Genomic DNA, 18941 nt, shown 5'->3' with positions numbered 1-18941 from the left:
TGGAAATGTTTAAATGTTTTAAATGTTCAATTTAAGCTCAGTGTAGCACTTTAAACACTTTATTTTTCTTTATATATTTTTCATATATATATATATATTCTTTATATATTGTGTTTAAAATAAAGACAAGCTTTTTCTACACCTTATTGTTTTAAAAAATCATTCACATTATATGACAGAAGAGCGATAAAAAGGAGACCTTTTGGTGTTAAAGGTGACACAATGAAAAATGTGGGCGCACCTAAATTTTGTGCTGGTGCACCTAAAAAAAAAAGTTAGGCGCACCAGTGCAAAAAGTTAGTGTAGAGCCCTGTCCTAAACTGAGGATTGAAGGTCTCATCTGGGCTATCTAGCAGGAAAGTTGTGCAGCGGAAGTGTGCTGGGCCCAGTGGACAATGGGTTGAAAACATCCTGTGCTAACTACACTGTAAATTCTAAAAGTTCAGTTTACTTACAAAAAAATTAATTAAATTAAAACAAATTAGGGGACCAATTACACTTGGGAGAACTAAGTAAAATCATTTCACATAAATTGACACAATTACGTTCATTTATGTACTTGTCCCAAGTGTAATCAGTTTCTTTTTCTTTTTTTCTTCTTTTTTTTAAAGTAAACTTAACTTTTCGAATTTACAATCTAATTTACCGCACAGCCCTTCTGGCTCAATGAAAAATGCAGTGGCTTCCTAAACTGAGGATTGAATGTAGCATCTGGTGTATATTTTAGCAGAGTGGCACAGCAGAATCGTGCTGGGCTCATAACCTGGTATTCGATGGATCGAAGCCATCCTCTGCTAACTAAAAGCTTTTGCCAAAATCAGGACTTCCTCCTTTCCACAGTTAATCCCAAAACTGCAGTATCACCATCAATTCCTGGTCTGGTTGTGAATTTGTCATGTTATTCATCCGTTGCAGCGACGAGGACCATCTAGTCATCCTGTGATGCATGACTGATAACTTGCATGATGATTAAAGTGAGGAAGAGTTGTGCATCGTCAACCCCACTCTCTCATCCGAGACCACCTACTACCAGTGGCAAGACTAAGCCAGGTGACTGGCAATGGAGACGGATGCAGATTTTTCCTCAGGGTTTCTTCCTGAAGCATTTCCCATAGACGAGTATACCTGCAAGGCAGTGGAGGTTGTAAATCAGAGTTTTCCTTCTCCTAGATGAGCTGCCTGACAGGCTAACGAGCTTCATCTACCCGGGCTTGAAATCAGAGTTGTCCTTCTGCTAGATTGGCAGCCAACCAAGGCTATTGAGTCCAATCAACCCACAATAATTTGTCATAGCAAACACACATGTGTTTCTCCACAGAATTAATGGTGTCAGTGAAATGTGGTATATCCTGAGATTTAATTTTAACCTAGGTGTTGTCCAAAGCCCTCTTTTCCACTTCTTCCACATACAAGTTAGCAACTATAGGTGAAATTGGGGGAACCCAAAGTGCACCCTTGTTTCTGCCTATAGTACTTCCTCCTCTAGGTGAAGTATGTTGACTGAAGACACAGCTTCAGGATCAGACACGCTTGGTCATTGTTAAAGGTGGTCCTATTGCTAAGGGTGGGGTCGTCCTGTAATTTACGGACGACCTCCACTGCTTCAGCAACAGGAACACTCCTGAAGAGAGACGTAACTTCATAAGAGACTATTGTTTCTTCCACCTCCATAATGATGTCCCTCACTTTATCCACAAAATCCATAGCATTCTGAATGTGATGTTCAGTATTGCCTACCAACAGGATAAGAATAGATGCCAAAAACTTAGAGATGTATAGGTCACTGAGTTAATCATACTAACAATAGGCCATAATGGCTTACAGTTGAATCTCTACATACTAACCGGACTGTAAAGCAAACAAAGAAGATCATGTCCAACCCCTCACATCTTGCTCATCACCTCTTCCAGCTCCTTCTCTCAGGGAGGCACTACAGGCCACTGTCCACTAAGACTAACTACTTCACAAACGGTTTTTCCCCCTAGCCACCAGGAGTCTGAATTCCTCCCTATAGTCCCCTCCTCACACACCATTGGCATAAATACCACCATTCACGTAATTGTTATGAGTGATACGTTTATTTATGTTTTTGTGTAACTGTATTGTTCATGATAAAATGTGGAGTGTCTGTTGTTGTCCATGTATACATTGTGCTGCAGACTTTAATGTGTGCCAAAAACAAATTCACTGGCCTTGGTCATGTGGCTAATAAAACAATCTAATCTAATCTAATCTAATCTAATCTAATCCTGTGTATGTATTTTAGGTAAACAATACAGACTGTAGCTTTCCCTGGGTATAATATTTGGTATAAAATGCTGTCAATAGCATTGTCCTGTTCTGACAGCTTCAGACAATATATTACCCTTTTCTTGTAACCACTGCCTGATATTTATGTCACTAAGTAGCATCATAAATTTCTCATGAAAGTCTTTCTGTTTAATAAAACAGTGCATCTACTTTTGTCCGCCAGAAGGATGATGATGTTTTTGTCCTTACTGAGAGTCGTGAGAGCATTCCTCTCTTCTCTGCTGATGCTGGACGGCAGCGGCTTCGCAGGAGTGGTTTATCAGTCCAACAATGATAACTTGTGTCCCTTACACAGTGTGTGTGTGTGTGGGGAGGCAAGGTATTAATCTGTTTGTGCAAATATATAGCTGAAATTGTTTTGACTAAATTGGATTTCCATCATACTATCAGGAGTGCCCAGCTTTTATTTATGCTAACATGATCATGCTGACATGATCATTGATCGGTTTGTTGCTATTTGTGTCTTAGGGCCTGGAGCAGCTTCAGAGAATACAGGCAGAGGTAGTGGATTCTCTACGGGAGCTGCACAGGGTCAAAAAAAGCTATCACCATCTCAGTCACATGGCTACGGTGACGAGAGAGAAGGCTACTGAGGCACAGGCCAGGTAAGAGGGCATGTTTAAGTGAGAACAATGGCACTTGCTTACCCATATACAGTCATAAAAACACCAGCAGCCCCTTAAAAATAAAAAGGTTCTGACAAAGAAATCAAAATGAAAATCAGCATTGTGACCAAGCTTTATTTTAAACTTTTATTTTATCTAGTTTTCAGCATCACATTCAATGATTACTTTGTCAAAAGAAACACTCAATGGTAGGGAAAGTGCACAACAAATAAGGACCAGTTCCAGTTCTTCTTTGCATTGCCTTGGTCAGGGGCACAGGCAGGAGTATTAACCCTAACATGCATGTATTTTTTTATGGTTGGAGGAAACTGGGAGTGTCATATATATTAGTTTGCTAATTACTCATCTATTGATTAGATTGTCTCATATATTGGTTTCATATACTCATGTATTGGTTTTGATGTACATATGAATTGGTTTGTCATTCACGCATGTATTGTTTTATCATTTTCACATCAGAATCAGAATCAACTTTATTGGCCCAAATGTGCCTATGCACACAAGGAATTTGACTCCTGTACACAGCAGCTTCTAGTACTTACAGACATCACTCACACAAAAAAAGATTTAAAAAAACAAAAAACAAAAAAAAACAACAAACAGAAAAAGAAAAAAAACCAAGAAATAAATGGAAAAACAACAGGACATGGGAGGCAAGCATGTATGGACAACAGGTATTTCGCTCCTATACAGAGTTTTGTTATGGTTAAATAATCAACAACCTATGTCCATATATTATACCATATTGCTTATATACTATATTGTCCATACACTATATTGTATACCATACCACGACTCCACAACCCATCATGCCCATATACAATGCTTTATACACCCCCCATATTACACTATATTATCTTATGGACCAGAGGTATATACTATATATTCACCTACCTTCCACCTCACAACTAAATACTGTATTGTATAGCTATGTTACAACCAAAATAACAGCAGCAATAATTTGTAACCAGTATACAGCAGTTACATGTGTATTTACAATTGTACATTTGTATTGCACATCTGGTTTAAAGAGGTAGTGCACATCGTAGATATGTAGGTGAGACATCTTGACCAGAGGGGGCTATTTACAAAGTGTCATATTTACATAATAAGTGTCTACCCTGTACCGCACTGTTAAGTGTTCCTGAGAGGACTTCCGGTTATGGCGAGGGACTAGGGGGTCGCACATCTCAAGCTCTGCAGCTACCGTGTAAATTAATCCTACAATACTAATCCGAATCTTGTCTAAAGTCACGCAATACGTGTATAAGAGTACCCAGAACTAAAATGTCAGGGAAAAACCCGAAAGAAAAGGCAAAGAGAGAAAAAGAGAAGGAGAAAAAGAAATCGCGACACGAGGAAGAGGCTGAGAAGGTTAGCGACGCCATGCAGGGTGAAAATATGGCTAACGAAGGAGACGACCACGAGGAAGAAGATGACGAAATGTTAGACACAGATAAGAATAGCAACCTAGATATCATGAAAGCCATACAGTCTTTGAAAAGTGGACTTTACAAGAAAATTGATGGAGTGCAAGCGACAATTGCAGATGTAAAGAAACAAATACAGGAATGCATGGGTCGCATGGAACAGGCCGAGCAACGGATTTCTGACGTGGAGGACGACGTTAAGAAGCTAACACCCCGAGTTAGCACGCTGGAAAGCACCGTCAAAAGCCTTACTGACAAAGTGGAGGACTTGGAATGCAGGAGTCGGCGAAATAACGTAAGGTTGGTGGGCCTCCGGAGAAAAAAGAGGGCCAGGATGCACCTGCATTTCTGGAGAAGTGGTTGCCGGAGGCTCTGAACATGGATCCGCGGGAGAGCTTGGTAGTGGAGCGGGCTCATAGAATCGGCGCTCCGGTAGACTCTCGCACGGGTCGTCCAAGGACATTGATCATGAGGTTCATGAACTTTAAGGACAGGGAGCGAGTACTAAAGGCAGCCAAAACCAAGGGACAGGTCCTTTACAAGAACACGCCGGTCCGTTTTCACATCGACCTCTCTGCTGGGGTGCACAAGATGCAGCGCGACTACGACCAGGTCCGGAAGAAGCTGAGAGACCGGGGGATCCACAAGCACAGAATCATCTTTCCAGCCCGGCTCCTGGTAACACACGACGAGAGACCCCACACCTTTCAAACCCCAGCAGAAGTGGAGCGGTTTATTCAATCCCTCGGATAAGGACTGATGCAGTAGGCTATTAAGCTCACTTTATTTTATTTTATTTCCATTTACACGAAAGATGTAGCTACGTGTTCGGGCTGTCGCCATTTTGTTTTTGTTTAGGCTTTATTTTTCTACCTGGACAGGACGGAGTCTGGTTTATAGGTAGACTATTCAGCTTTTGTGGAATGCACTTAACCCTGAATGAGAGACAATGTCCAAGCACCAGCTGAAATGACATGGGCACATCCAAGTAGGCCTAGGCCTAAGGGACAGAGTCATCATCGGTTTATGCGCCTGTCGGAGGACGGAAGGCCCAATGCATCGCGGACTCTTGTGACCAGGCTACAGACTTTTCCCTCTCCTCGTCTTCCAGTCTGCATGCACGGGTTCCAGGTTTGTGTATGTGTTCGGATGGTTAATTTTATATATGCCTACATGTTGTTGGTGTTGAACAGTTCATTAATGATGTTATGTGTGATTAGTATTTAGAAAAAGTAAGATAGCGAGCTAGAGCGAGAAGAAAAGAAAAGTTAGAGAAACTCGTTTTAGCGGTAGTTAAATGTGGGATGGGAGGGGATGTCCAGAGTTCCTGGACTTCAGGTTCGTATGGGGTTGAGGGTGGGTTTTTGTGGTTTCATTTTATTATTTATTCTTTCATCAGTGGGTGTGGTTTGTCAAAGTACTTCTTCACTACGGTTCCTAATATAACATACCGGAATCAATGTCAGAGAGTTGCAAGGTAAAATTTACTTCGTGGAATTGTAGGGGTTTGATCAAACTCACAAAAGTGAAGCAGGTAATGAGCAGGATAAAATCCTTGAAATCAAAAATCGTTTTTTTACAAGAAACACACATGGTGGATGAGGACGTTCCCAAAATAGCAAGACGATGGCAGGGTCAAGTGTTGTCTGCTCCTTACACCACTCATGGTAGAGGGGTTATGATACTAATTCATAAATCGGTTCCATTACGGGTACAGCATGTAGTTAAGGACCCTGCAGGGAGGTATATTGTAGTCCAGGGTAGGTTATTATCTGAAACCTTAACTTTGATAAATGTTTACGGCCCCAATGAAGATGACTCTAAATTCTATAATAGTCTGTTTTTGACTGCTTCAAATCATCCTGGGAAATACATAATAGCTGGTGACTTTAACTGTACGTTAGATCCTTCAAAAGACAGGTCAACTGGTTTAGATGATACCCACAGTAAGTCCAGAAAGACGATACACCATTTTATGAAGGAATTGAATCTGTTTGATGTTTGGAGGCATGGTAAACCGAACGCAGTAGAATATTCCTGCTATTCCGGTACTCATAGAACTCACTCACGCATAGACTACTTTTTGGTTTCAGCGCTACTTGTCTCCAAAATAGATGAATGTCATTATAGTAGTATAGTTCTGTCTGACCACGCTGCAGTATCCTTGACCTATGAAGATAATAACTTAGTGTGCGACCCCCCGAGATGGCGTTTTCAACCCGGGTGGCTTGCGGATCCTACATTCATAGATTTCTTAGATAAGCAGATTGACCTGTATTTTGAATGTAACAAGTCCCAGACTTCTGCTAGCACAAGGTGGGAGGCTTTCAAAGCCTTTATCAGGGGCCAAATCATTTCCTTCACTAGTTCCAAGAAAAAGGCTACACGACTTGAAATGAAGACATTAGATGAGGAAATTAAAAAACTGGAAACAGAAATATATAATAATAGAAATATACCTACAGATGTTCATACAAGACTGCTACTGCTTAGAGCACAGTACAATGAACTGGCAGCTAATAAAGCGGCTGCTGATTTAATGAGACTCAAACAGTCCTACTATGATCAGGAGGAAAAGCCCGGAAAACTTCTAGCATGGCGCATTAAACAACAACAAACAGAAAGGTCTATTAATTGTATTGAAGTCCCAAGTGGTAGAACTATAGTGGACCCGACAGAGATTAATGAAGCCTTTAGAGACTTCTACGGGAAATTATACAGCTCTGAGTGCTCTCCTAATCTGGACACGCAAACACAATTCCTAGACAATCTTAATATTCCTAAAATTTCGGAAGAGGAAAGTAGAGTATTAGATCAAGATGTAACTGCATTGGAAATTGCAGAAGCAATTGGGTGTATGCAGGCTGGAAAATCAGCGGGTCCAGATGGCATCCCTATAGACATTTATAAAAAATTTCAAACCAAATTAATACCACCCCTCTTGGAGATGTTTCAGGAATCCTTTGAGAATGGTCTTCTCCCTACATCTATGAGGGGCGCCCTAATCACTTTACTCCCAAAACCGGGGAAACCAAATACAAAATGTGAAAATATGCGTCCAATTAGTCTCCTAAATTCTGATACAAAAATACTCTGTAAAATTCTTGCAAGAAGATTGGAGGATCTTCTACCTAGAGTAGTGGGAGAAGACCAGAACGGATTCATTCAAGGGAGACAGGGTTTTCATAACGTTAGACGAGTGCTCAATATTTTATACAGTCAGAGGGAGGCGCCTGACACGGCCTTACTTTCACTTGATGCAGAGAAGGCCTTCGACCGTGTTGAATGGCCTTATCTGTTTGAGGTGTTAACACGATTTGGCCTTGGGGATACATTTATCAAATGGGTAAAATTGCTTTGTACAGGGCTTACTGCAGAAGTTTTGACGAATAGTAAGGTTTCTAAACCTTTTAACATTTGTAGAAGTTGCCCTCAAGGGAGCCCTTTATCGCCTTTACTTTTTATCCTAGCGATAGAACCATTTGCTATAGCGGTGAGGACACACAGCGATATTTATGGAATTCGAGAGGGACATCTGGAGCACAGGGTAGCACTCTTCGCCGATGATGTGATATTAATGCTTAAAAATCTGCATAAATCTATCCCAGCGCTCCTAAGCCTTATTGAATCATTTGGGAAAATATCTGGTTATAAAGTTAATTACTCCAAATCATCTATAATGTTACTGAATGAAACAGAGAGGAAGAATGGTCTTGTTTATGCTTCTACCTTCAACCCAACAGACACATTTACATATCTGGGAATAAAAATTGTCCCTGAGGTGAATAAGATTGCTCAGTCAAATTATGAGCCCATCCTGGACGCTAGTATTGCTTCGATAGAGCGTTGGACATCCTTACCTATTTCAATGATCGGCAGGATTAATATCCTAAAGATGAATATACTTCCCAAATTTCTTTATTTTTTCCAGAATATCCCCCTACCCCCTCCTTCATCTTTGTTCACGAAAATCAAGAAACTGTTTACCAACTTTATTTGGCAAAATAAACGTCCTAGATTACGTCTATCTTTACTTTATCTACCATATGATCGAGGAGGCCTGAAATGTCCAAATATCCAATGGTATTACTGAGCAGCACAATTAAGGTCGATTATGTTTTACTTCTCATCTGGAAGTCCCCCAGCTTGGATTGATCTGGAAGCCTGCTCTGTTAAACCAGGCTTACCATTGCACCTGTATTTGTATTCAGCAGACCGTAAATATCTTCAGCTAAGGAGTTTTATATCATCCTGTCAAAGCCATTCATTAGACATCCCTACCATTTCTATATTAGAAGTTGCAGTCACAAAACACTGTTATGATAAAGGTTTAATTTCAACTATGTATGACTTATTTGTATCTGGATCTGATGAATCATCAGAGACAAAACTGAGATTATCGGAGGGAGATATAGAGGAGGAAATATCTTTAGAAGAATGGAGTGAGGCATGTAAAGAGGCCCAGAGACAGACAGTTAGCAGCAACCTAAAGCTTCTACAGTATAAATGGCTGATGCGTACATATATAACTCCTATTAAATTGCACAAGTTTAATGACAATATTCCTGATACCTGTATTAAGTGTAGTGAGGCAAGGGGGACGCTGTTTCACTGTATATGGGAATGTGTGGAAGTGAAAACCTTCTGGCAAGATGTTGTTGATATGATTGATCAAATTTTGTCAAAGAAATTACCATTGAGTCCAAAGCCTTTTATTCTTGGTTTATATCCTACCACCCCACATTTACATAGCAATGAGTTCAGATTTATAGATATGTGTATATTACAAGCAAAACGTGTAATTGCGCTTAATTGGAAAAGTGTTGATGGACCAAGAATTGGTATGTGGGTTAAAGAAATGGCTTCAAACATGTCAATGGAAAAGATAATGTATATTGTTAGACGTAAACAAAGTGTTTTTGATAAAATCTGGGGATTGTTTCTGTACTTCCTAAGACGTAATACTAATGTTGGTAACTTGCTTCATCAAGAACAAGCTCTGGGGGAGTAGAACAACTCTATCTGACTGTTTATATGCGTAAAAGCAACTGGAAAAAAAACCACACCCTCTAATCAGTCTGTGAAATAAATTATTGTTATTATTATTTTATTTTATTATTTTTATTAATTGAATTTTTATCTTTATTATCTTCTTTAACCCTGCTTTGAATTGTATTACTTGTTATAGGGACAGGGTTATGGGGGGGGGTAGGGTGAAAATGTTTGCTGCACTGTGCTATTACTTGTTTTGATGTAATTTGCAAACAAAATTCAATAAATATATTGCTTAAAAAAAAAGTGTTCCTGAGAGAGATGGCCTGTGTGTGTGTGTGTGTGTGTGGGGGGGGGGGGGCTGTTCTTTTGTCTGGTGGTTTTGGTGCCCATTGCTCTGTAGTGTTTGCTAGAGGGCAGAAGTTCAAACTGGGTGTGGGCGGTCTACACCCTTTACCAGCGAAACTTTTTAAAGACATCTGGCCTTCCCTGGGACCTACAATGATAATAATAATAATAATAATAATAATAAGACCGAGTACATGTACAGGCACAACAAGGCAGCAGCATACCTGCACTGCAAGATCTGCAGGAGGTACAAGATCAAGACGACTGAGAAGTGGTACGAACATCAGCCAAAAACGGTCAGTGACAACAATCATGCCCCCATCCTCTGGGACATGCCCATCCACACTGACAGAGAGATAAAAGCCAACAAGCTCGACATCGTTATCAAAGACAGGAAGCAAAAGAGGTGCATGCTCATCGACATGACAATACCATCCGAAAAAAAACACCTCAGTGAAAGTCAGAGAAGCTGACCAAGTACAAAGACCTGGAGACTGAAATCAACAGGATGTGGGGAATGAAGACCGAAACAACACCAGTGGTCATCAGAGCTCTAGGACTCATGAAGAAGGGAATGGAAAAGTTCACCAACCATATCCCAGGAAACATCAACATCTGTGCAGTCCAGAAGATCGCCTTACTCGTAACAGCCCACATATTACGATGAGTACTGTCAATCAAGTGACATCTGCCCTATAGTGCCTCAGGTCCATAGTTTGGACCCGGCTCTACAGGATGTAAAACAGGAAATGTGAAAGAAATAGTAATAATAATAATAACTTTATTTATGTAGCACTTTTCTAAAACAATGTTACAAAGTGTTTCTAAGACAATGTTACAAATTGTTTTACAAAGAAATTAAACCAGACAAGGCAAAAATAAGAGTAAGACCAAATAAGTAAGAGTAAAAATAAAAACAGTATGAATAAGTAAAAACAAATATCAAACATTTGTCAAAGCTTTCATAAAAAGAAAAGTTGTCAGACAAGATTTAAAATAAGCAAGCGGCTTGGTTAGTCTTAGTTCGACAGGAAGAGAGGTCCATAGTGTGGGGGCTCTAACAACAAAAGCCTGATCACCATTTGTAACAAACCAAGACCTGGGAATAACCATCAGGGCTCCATCTGCTGATTTTAATGGTTGAGGGGGCATTAAACCAGGTCAATAAATAAGAAACAAGAACAAGGACAATACAAGACAATTTAAAGCCTTAAAAGTAAGCAATACATTTTTAAAATCAATTCGAAATATAACAGGGAGCCAGTGTAGAGAGGCAAGCACAAGTCATCTCTCTCTGGTCATGCTCTTTGTCCCGGTAATGAGCCGAACAGCGGTGTTTGTACCAGCTGCGGACGGTGGAGTGAGCCTTCGCTGATACCCGCACAAAGTGTATTAATGTAGTCAATCTGAGAATAAATAAAAGCATGTACAACTTTTTGCAGATCGGCAATTGATAAGAATGACCTAATTCTGGAGATTAGCTCGAGCTGGAGAAAGCATGACTGAACAGCATGTTTGATTTGATTATCAAAACCGAGGTTAGCATTGAATATTACCTCAAGATTCCTAGCAGCCTGCTTAGGACTACCTGACAGACCACCAAGATTAGTAACAAAAGGGCTGATGGTATTTTCAGGAACCTAATCACCCGCAACCTGCTGAATGATAAGTCCCTAGTGTCATGCTACACATAGACAGCTTTCCATATTGCCAGAATAAAAAAAGTAGCACCTGCTGTCCGCTTTCAGCAGGTAAGGGCGTCCCCACAAAGAACACCAGTTATCAACAAAACCGAATCCCTGCTCATTACAGCAAAAGACAGTGTACTGTACATCTCACCATTACCTCTTATGGGTAAGGGACCAAAGACAATCAATGCCGACACATCTTTCTGGCCAAATAAAGCACCCTGGTTAGGCTAGCTTTTGTGATCTCTGATTGCCGCATTACTGGTGCCAGCATGAATAACAATGATGCTGAAAGCAGTGGTGCTGTGTGCCTGGGTTCCCTGATTCTCCCTCTGTGATGCCAGCACCCTAAGATTAAATTCTATATCACACTTAAACCAATAGGCCCCTAAATGACAAACAAATATATGTGTAAATGATAAACCAATACAAATGTAAATGACAAACCGATACATAAGCATGTCAAACCAATATAAGTGACAATGAAATATATATATATACATATACACTACCGTTCAAAAGTTTGGGATCACCCAAACAATTTTGTGTTTTCCATGAAAAGTCACACTTATTCACCACCATATGTTGTGAAATGAATAGAAAATAGAGTCAAGACATTGACAAGGTTAGAAATAATGATTTGTATTTGAAATAAGCTTTTTTTTACATCAAACTTTGCTTTCGTCAAAGAATCCTCCATTTGCAGCAATTACAGCATTGCAGACCTTTGGCATTCTAGCTGTTAATTTGTTGAGGTAATCTGGAGAAATTGCACCCCACGCTTCCAGAAGCAGCTCCCACAAGTTGGATTGGTTGGATGGGCACTTCTTGCGTACCATACGGTCAAGCTGCTCCCACAACAGCTCAATGGGGTTCAGATCTGGTGACTGCGCTGGCCACTCCATTACCGATAGAATACCAGCTGCCTGCTTCTGCTCTAAATAGTTCTTGCACAATTTGGAGGTGTGTTTAGGGTCATTGTCCTGTTGTAGGATGAAATTGGCTCCAATCAAGCGCTGTCCACTGGGTATGGCATGGCGTTGCAAAATGGAGTGATAGCCTTCCTTATTCAGAATCCCTTTTACCCTGTACAAATCTCCCACCTTACCAGCACCAAAGCAACCCCAGACCATCACATTACCTCCACCATGCTTAACAGATGGCGTCAGGCATTCTTCCAGCATCTTTTCATTTGTTCTGCGTCTCACAAACGTTCTTCTTTGTGATCCAAACACCTCAAACTTGGATTCATCCGTCCACAACACTTTTTTCCAGTCTTCCTCTGTCCAATGTCTGTGTTCTTTTGCCCATCTTAATCTTTTTCTTTTATTGGTCAGTCTCAGATATGGCTTTTTCTTTGCCACTCTGCCCTGAAGCCCAGAATCCCGCAGCCGCCTCTTCACTGTAGATGTTGACACTGGTGTTTTGCGGGTACTATTTAATGAAGATGCCAGTTGGGGACCTGTGAGGCGTCTGTTTCTGAAACTAGAGACTCTAATGTACTTATCTTCTTGCTCAGTTGTGCAACGCAGCCTCCCACTTCTTTTTCTACTCTGGTTAGAGCCTGTTTGTGCTGTCCTCTGAAGGGAGTAGTACACACCGGTGTAGGAAATCTTCAATTTCTTAGCAATTTCTCGCATGGAATAGCCTTCATTTCTAAGAACAAGAATAGACTGTCGAGTTTCAGATGAAAGTTCTCTTTTTCTGGCCATTTTGAGCGTTTAATTGACCCCACAAATGTGATGCTCCAGAAACTCAATCTGCTCAAAGGAAGGTCAGTTTTGTAGCTTCTGTAACGAGCTAAACTGTTTTCAGATGTGTGAACATGATTGCACAAGGGTTTTCTAATCATCAATTAGCCTTCCGAGCCAATGAGCAAACACATTGTACCATTAGAACACTGGAGTGATAGTTGCTTGAAATGGGCCTCTATACACCTATGTAGATATTGCACCAAAAACCAGACATTTGCAGCTAGAATAGTCATTTACCACATTAGCAATGTATAGAGTGTATTTCTTTAAAGTTAAGACTAGTTTAAAGTTATCTTCATTGAAAAGTACAGTGCTTTTCCTTCAAAAATATGGACATTTCAATGTGATCCCAAACTTTTGAACGGTAGTGTATATACACACATACACAGACACACACACACACACATATATATACACACACACACACACACACACACACACATACATACATGCATACATATATATATATATAATGGAATATCAATATTGATAGTGATATTGATATTCCGCTCCTCATTAGTTGAGCACTCATCAACACCATTGAAGTTTTCCCCCCAAAAAACGAACACTATATATATATATATATATATATATATATATATATATATATATATATATATATATATATATACACTACCGTTCAAAAGTTTGGGATCACCCAAACAATTTCATGTTTTCCATGAAAAGTCACACTTATTCACCACCATATGTTGTGAAATGAATAGAAAATAGAGTCAAGACATTGACAAGGTTAGAAATAATGATTTGTATTTGAAATAAGATTTTTTTTACATCAAACTTTGCTTTCGTCAAAGAATCCTCCATTTGCAGCAATTACAGCATTGCAGACCTTTGGCATTCTAGCTGTTAATTTGTTGAGGTAATCTGGAGAAATTGCACCCCACGCTTCCAGAAGCAGCTCCCACAAGTTGGATTGGTTGGATGGGCACTTCTTTGAGCAGATTGAGTTTCTGGAGCATCACATTTGTGGGGTCAATCAAACGCTCAAAATGGCCAGAAAAAGAGAACTTTCATCTGAAACTCGACAGTCTATTCTTGTTCTTAGAAATGAAGGCTATTCCATGCGAGAAATTGCTAAGAAATTGAAGATTTCCTACACCGGTGTGTACTACTCCCTTCAGAGGACAGCACAAACAGGCTCTAACAGGTACTATTTAATGAAGATGCCAGTTGGGGACCTGTGAGGCGTCTGTTTCTCAAACTAGAGACTCTAATATACTTATCTTCTTGCTCAGTTGTGCAACGCGGCCTCCCACTTCTTTTTCTACTCTGGTTAGAGCCTGTTTGTGCTGTCCTCTGAAGGGAGTAGTACACACCGGTGTAGGAAATCTTCAATTTCTTAGCAATTTCTCGCATGGAATAGCCTTCATTTCTAAGAACAAGAATAGACTGTCGAGTTTCAGATGAAAGTTCTCTTTTTCTGGCCATTTTGAGCGTTTAATTGACCCCACAAATGTGATGCTCCAGAAACTCAATCTGCTCAAAGAAGTGCCCATCCAACTAATCCAACTTGTGGGAGCTGCTTCTGGAAGCGTGGGGTGCAATTTCTCCAGATTACCTCAACAAATTAACAGCTAGAATGCCAAAGGTCTGCAATGCTGTAATTGCTGCAAATGGAGGATTCTTTGACGAAAGCAAAGTTTGATGTAAAAAAAATCTTATTTCAAATACAAATCATTATTTCTAACCTTGTCAATGTCTTGACTCTATTTTCTATTCATTTCACAACATATGGTGGTGAATAAGTGTGACTTTTCATGGAAAACACAAAATTGTTTGGGTGATCCCAAACTTTTGAACGGTAGTGTATATATATATATATATATATATATATACCAATCAAACCATTACATACTCAACTGATCATTTTTTCCAAAACGGCACCCCATAATGATATAATCCCAAAGACAATAAAAAATGCGTAATGCCAAATAAATGACCAGTTCTGTGATGGCTAATGACACAGGTAGTTCATATGAGCAGACTACAGTAGAGCTTTAATTAATATACAAAACACGAGTCAAACTAAATCAATTACCCCATTGTGTGATTCAAAACTTATGACTACATTAGCTGATTACATAAGCAAATTGTTGTGACCAGACAGCACTATGAGCTTCCTTAGGCTCTCAAATCAAGAACCCTTTGGTTGTTCGATGGTTTCAGTTAAAACCTGTGGACTCTTGGAGTCCATGAACTCCTAAAACAGACAGAGGATTTTGCTATTTGTGAAGCACTTTGAAGGCGTGGTTCAAAAATATTTTACTTTAGTTCCTTTAGTTACTTTAAATAGCCTAGTTCCGCCTTATAGAGTCGTTTTAATGCTTGCATACATGCCCACCTGCTTTCTCCACTCATTTAAGATCTGTCCTATTTATAGTAACCAACTGTCTGAGGACAGCTATTGTACCACATTGTCCACTTTTAAAAACTAACCTATCTGGCATTCTGTAATTTACCCTGTGTAGCTGCAACTTCCCATTTAACTGCCTACCTGTTTTGAATGTTCTTGTTCTGCATATATATAGATTTTTTTAGCATCCCTATATTGTCATTCCTGGACTCCGTCTTTTTTCCTCTTTCCCCTTTGCCCCTATAAAGTGTCCTTAAGGTCTCGAAAGATGTTACATACTTTTTTTGTAGACCTTTTTTATAGTTTTATTCTGACTTTAGTCTCTCTTAAATTTAAATATATTTGACGTAACAGTAATTTCATTGAGTTTGAATAGTATAAACAGTTGAAGATTTTAAATGACATTTGACAGTATTTTCGATGTTTTCATATATCCTTTCATGATTATGCCTTAACTTTTCCAGAGCCAGGAAGAGTGACCACGGAATCTTCCACTTTAGAACAGGACTACATAAAATGAGTGCTAAGGTAATGGATTACACTAGACTACATTGTAACTTGTTACCACTCAAATAACACTGTTGAATTATATCAATGGGCCAAAACTGAGTAAATGAAGAGCAGTCACTCACCCTGTGGTCCAGGGTCATTAAACATAACATTTATTTTATCCTTGAACTTGGATGTACTCAGATGTTCTACTTCTCTTGCCATTAAAATATGCTTTTTGCATTTTGGTCACTAAATGGCAGAAAAGACCTCACTTTGAGTTACAAAGGCTTTGGTAGATGTTTTTTTTACATCGTGTCTGAGCAAACTCTTGCATAATGAGGATGTCTCTATCACCCCTTGTTAATTCTACCCCATTCTCCATGTTAATTCTACCTCTTTTTCCCAGTCCCAACCAATTACAATTTCAGTGTTAGAGAGTACAATCTCCAATATGAACTCTTCCTCCTGCATTTTAGACATCATCCATACTAAACTGCCCAAGGAGGTATTTTTGATTGTTAGCCCTGTTATTCTGCAAATTCTTGATAATTATCTGGCCTCTGGTTCTTTTCCAGTTTTAAGCATGCCATTGTTCACCCATTTTTGAAGAAACCTAATTTAGATCCTCCATCCTTAAGTAACTACAGACCAATGTCCAGGTTGCCTTTTTTATCTAAGGCTCTGGAGAGAGTACTTTAATCTTAATTTGATTTCTTTTACGAACACTAATCATATTTTTAACAGTTTCCCATCTGGTTTTAGGGCACCTCATAGTACTGAGACAGCTCTAGTTAAGGTCACTAATGACCTACTGCTGACGGCAGACAGAGGTGACTGTTCAGTTTTAGTTCTTGTAGACTAAGTGTTGCCTTTAACACAGTCGATTACAGCAACTTCTTACATCGCTTAGAGACTTTGGTCGGCATCAAGGGATCAGCTTTTAGTTTATTACACTCTTACCTCACCGAAAGAACTTTTTCTGTTGTTCTGAGTAACACTAGTTCCTCGATGGGTTAATTGAGTTGCGGCATCCCTCAAGGGTCAGTTCTTAGCCCATTCTGTTTTCTATATACATGCTGCCCCTTGGCCAGGTCATTCAAAATCACAATGTGTTTTACCATTTTTATGCTGACGACACTCAGTTATACATGCCACTAAAACCCACAGATCCTAGTGCCCTAGCAAATCTCACAACAATCTCTGATATTAAATCCTGGATGTCTAGGTCGTCTGGGTAGCATAGCAGTCTATTCCATTACCTACCAACATGGGGATCACCAGACACAGCCAGACACAACTGGCTTGTCTGCAGGTTGGAAGCTGGATGTGGGTATGTGTCCTGGTCACTGTACTAGCACCTCCTCTGGTTGGTCAGGGCACCTGTTCAGGGGGGAAGGGGAACTGGGGAGAATAGCGTGATCCTCCCACGTGCTATGTCCCCCTGGAGAATCTCCTCACTGTCTGGTGAAAAGAAGCGGCTGGCGACTCCACATGTATTGAAGGAGGCATGTGGTAGTCTGCAGCCCACCCCAGATACACCCTCTCGACCATTAAAATCCGCAGATGGAGCCCTGCTGTTTATTTCCAGGTCTTGGTTTGTCACAAAGGGTGATCGGGCTTTTGTTGTTAGAGCCCTACACTATGGATCTCTCTTCCTGTCAGACAGACATAGTAACACATGCAATGCATTCATATCTCAATTAGGTATTTATTTAACAGAACATAGAGTTTCAAAAACCATGGGCGGTCATTTTGACTGCCCATGGTCGTTCTAGTAGTTTTTTTAAGTTCCGGTCGTTGTTTGAGACTATTTCAATAAGTATTATCAGTTCCTTTTTTTTGACACATTTCACATTTCATAGGCTTTGTTACGTTTCTTAGATTAGCAATATGTGTTTTCCGTTTTGTTTTTCAGGTAATATTTTCACTTTTTCAATTTTACGGTTCAAGTGCGACCATGTCTCTCTGAAGTTTAAATTGTTTAAAAATAGTATTATAGTTGTTAAAATGTTAATTTTGGTGTCAGTCGTTTTCTTACAGATATACTAACATATGCAATGCATTAATATCGCAATTGTGTATTTATCTTGACAGAATATAGAGTTTAAAAACCGGTGGTCATTTTGACCGCCCATGGTCGTTTTAGGTCGGAGTAAAATCCCAGTCGTTCTAGTATCAAGCCCAACAGCAGCAAGGACTCTTTATATCAGTTTGACAAATCAAGACTGTTTATAATGAAACCAGTTTGAACATATCTGAGGAAACTTGAGAAATTCAGTCTTTTTCAAGCTTGCTGCTCTTTCATATACATATACCCCCTCCTGGAGCCTGTGTAATCATGGGTTTGTATTATTCACCTGCTGTAATGTGGACATGGAAAAATTCCATAAATACCCACAAAATGGACCCGTAAGTCATGCAGTCCACACAGGAACACTGAATGCTCAATTCCTTCCAATGGTTTAAATTTTGCTTTTAACATTCCCCAAATCGTGTCAGATTCGTTTGGATATGTTTCCAAAATACAAATGTAAAAGTATGGAGAAAGTGAAATATTTGTATGTCACTGTGTCTTTTCTGCAGTGTACATTAATTAACGTCCCGAAAAATTCTTCCATATTAAGCAGCTGTCACCAGTCTTTCCTTTCTGCCTTGTGGCTGAAGGTTTTCGTTCCAGCCAAGCAGTTACACACACGGGTCTCCTAATCAAGTTCCTCAGCAAAGAGTCTACTGCAAGTGTGGACAATCTTATCCAGAAAGGCCGGTGTGGGTGCAGGTCTTTGTTCCAACCAAGCAGTTACACACCTGTTTCTCCTAATCGAGTTCCTCAGCAAAGACTCTACGGGTTGATTGGTGGGATCAGGTGTGTAACTGTTTGGTTGGAGCAAAAACCTTCACCCACAAGACAGAAAGGAGAGACAGGTGAC

General features: G+C 39.8%; 1 protein-coding gene across 1 annotated transcript in view; it reads left to right on the top strand.

The window, feature by feature from the left end:
* Positions 1–18941, top strand: part of LOC130119728 (F-BAR and double SH3 domains protein 1-like) — a 166861-nt gene that overhangs the window by 125270 nt on the left and 22650 nt on the right. The window contains exons 6-7 of the mRNA XM_056288337.1: positions 2779–2915; positions 15987–16050. Coding sequence (XP_056144312.1) covers positions 2779–2915; positions 15987–16050 — 201 coding nt within the window. The remainder of the gene's footprint in view (positions 1–2778; positions 2916–15986; positions 16051–18941) is intronic.

The sequence above is a fragment of the Lampris incognitus genome, chromosome 1, assembly GCF_029633865.1.
Source record: "Lampris incognitus isolate fLamInc1 chromosome 1, fLamInc1.hap2, whole genome shotgun sequence".
Lineage (NCBI taxonomy): Eukaryota > Metazoa > Chordata > Actinopteri > Lampriformes > Lampridae > Lampris > Lampris incognitus.
Note: the sequence above shows the minus strand (reverse complement) of the source record. Positions and strands in the feature narration are given on the sequence as shown.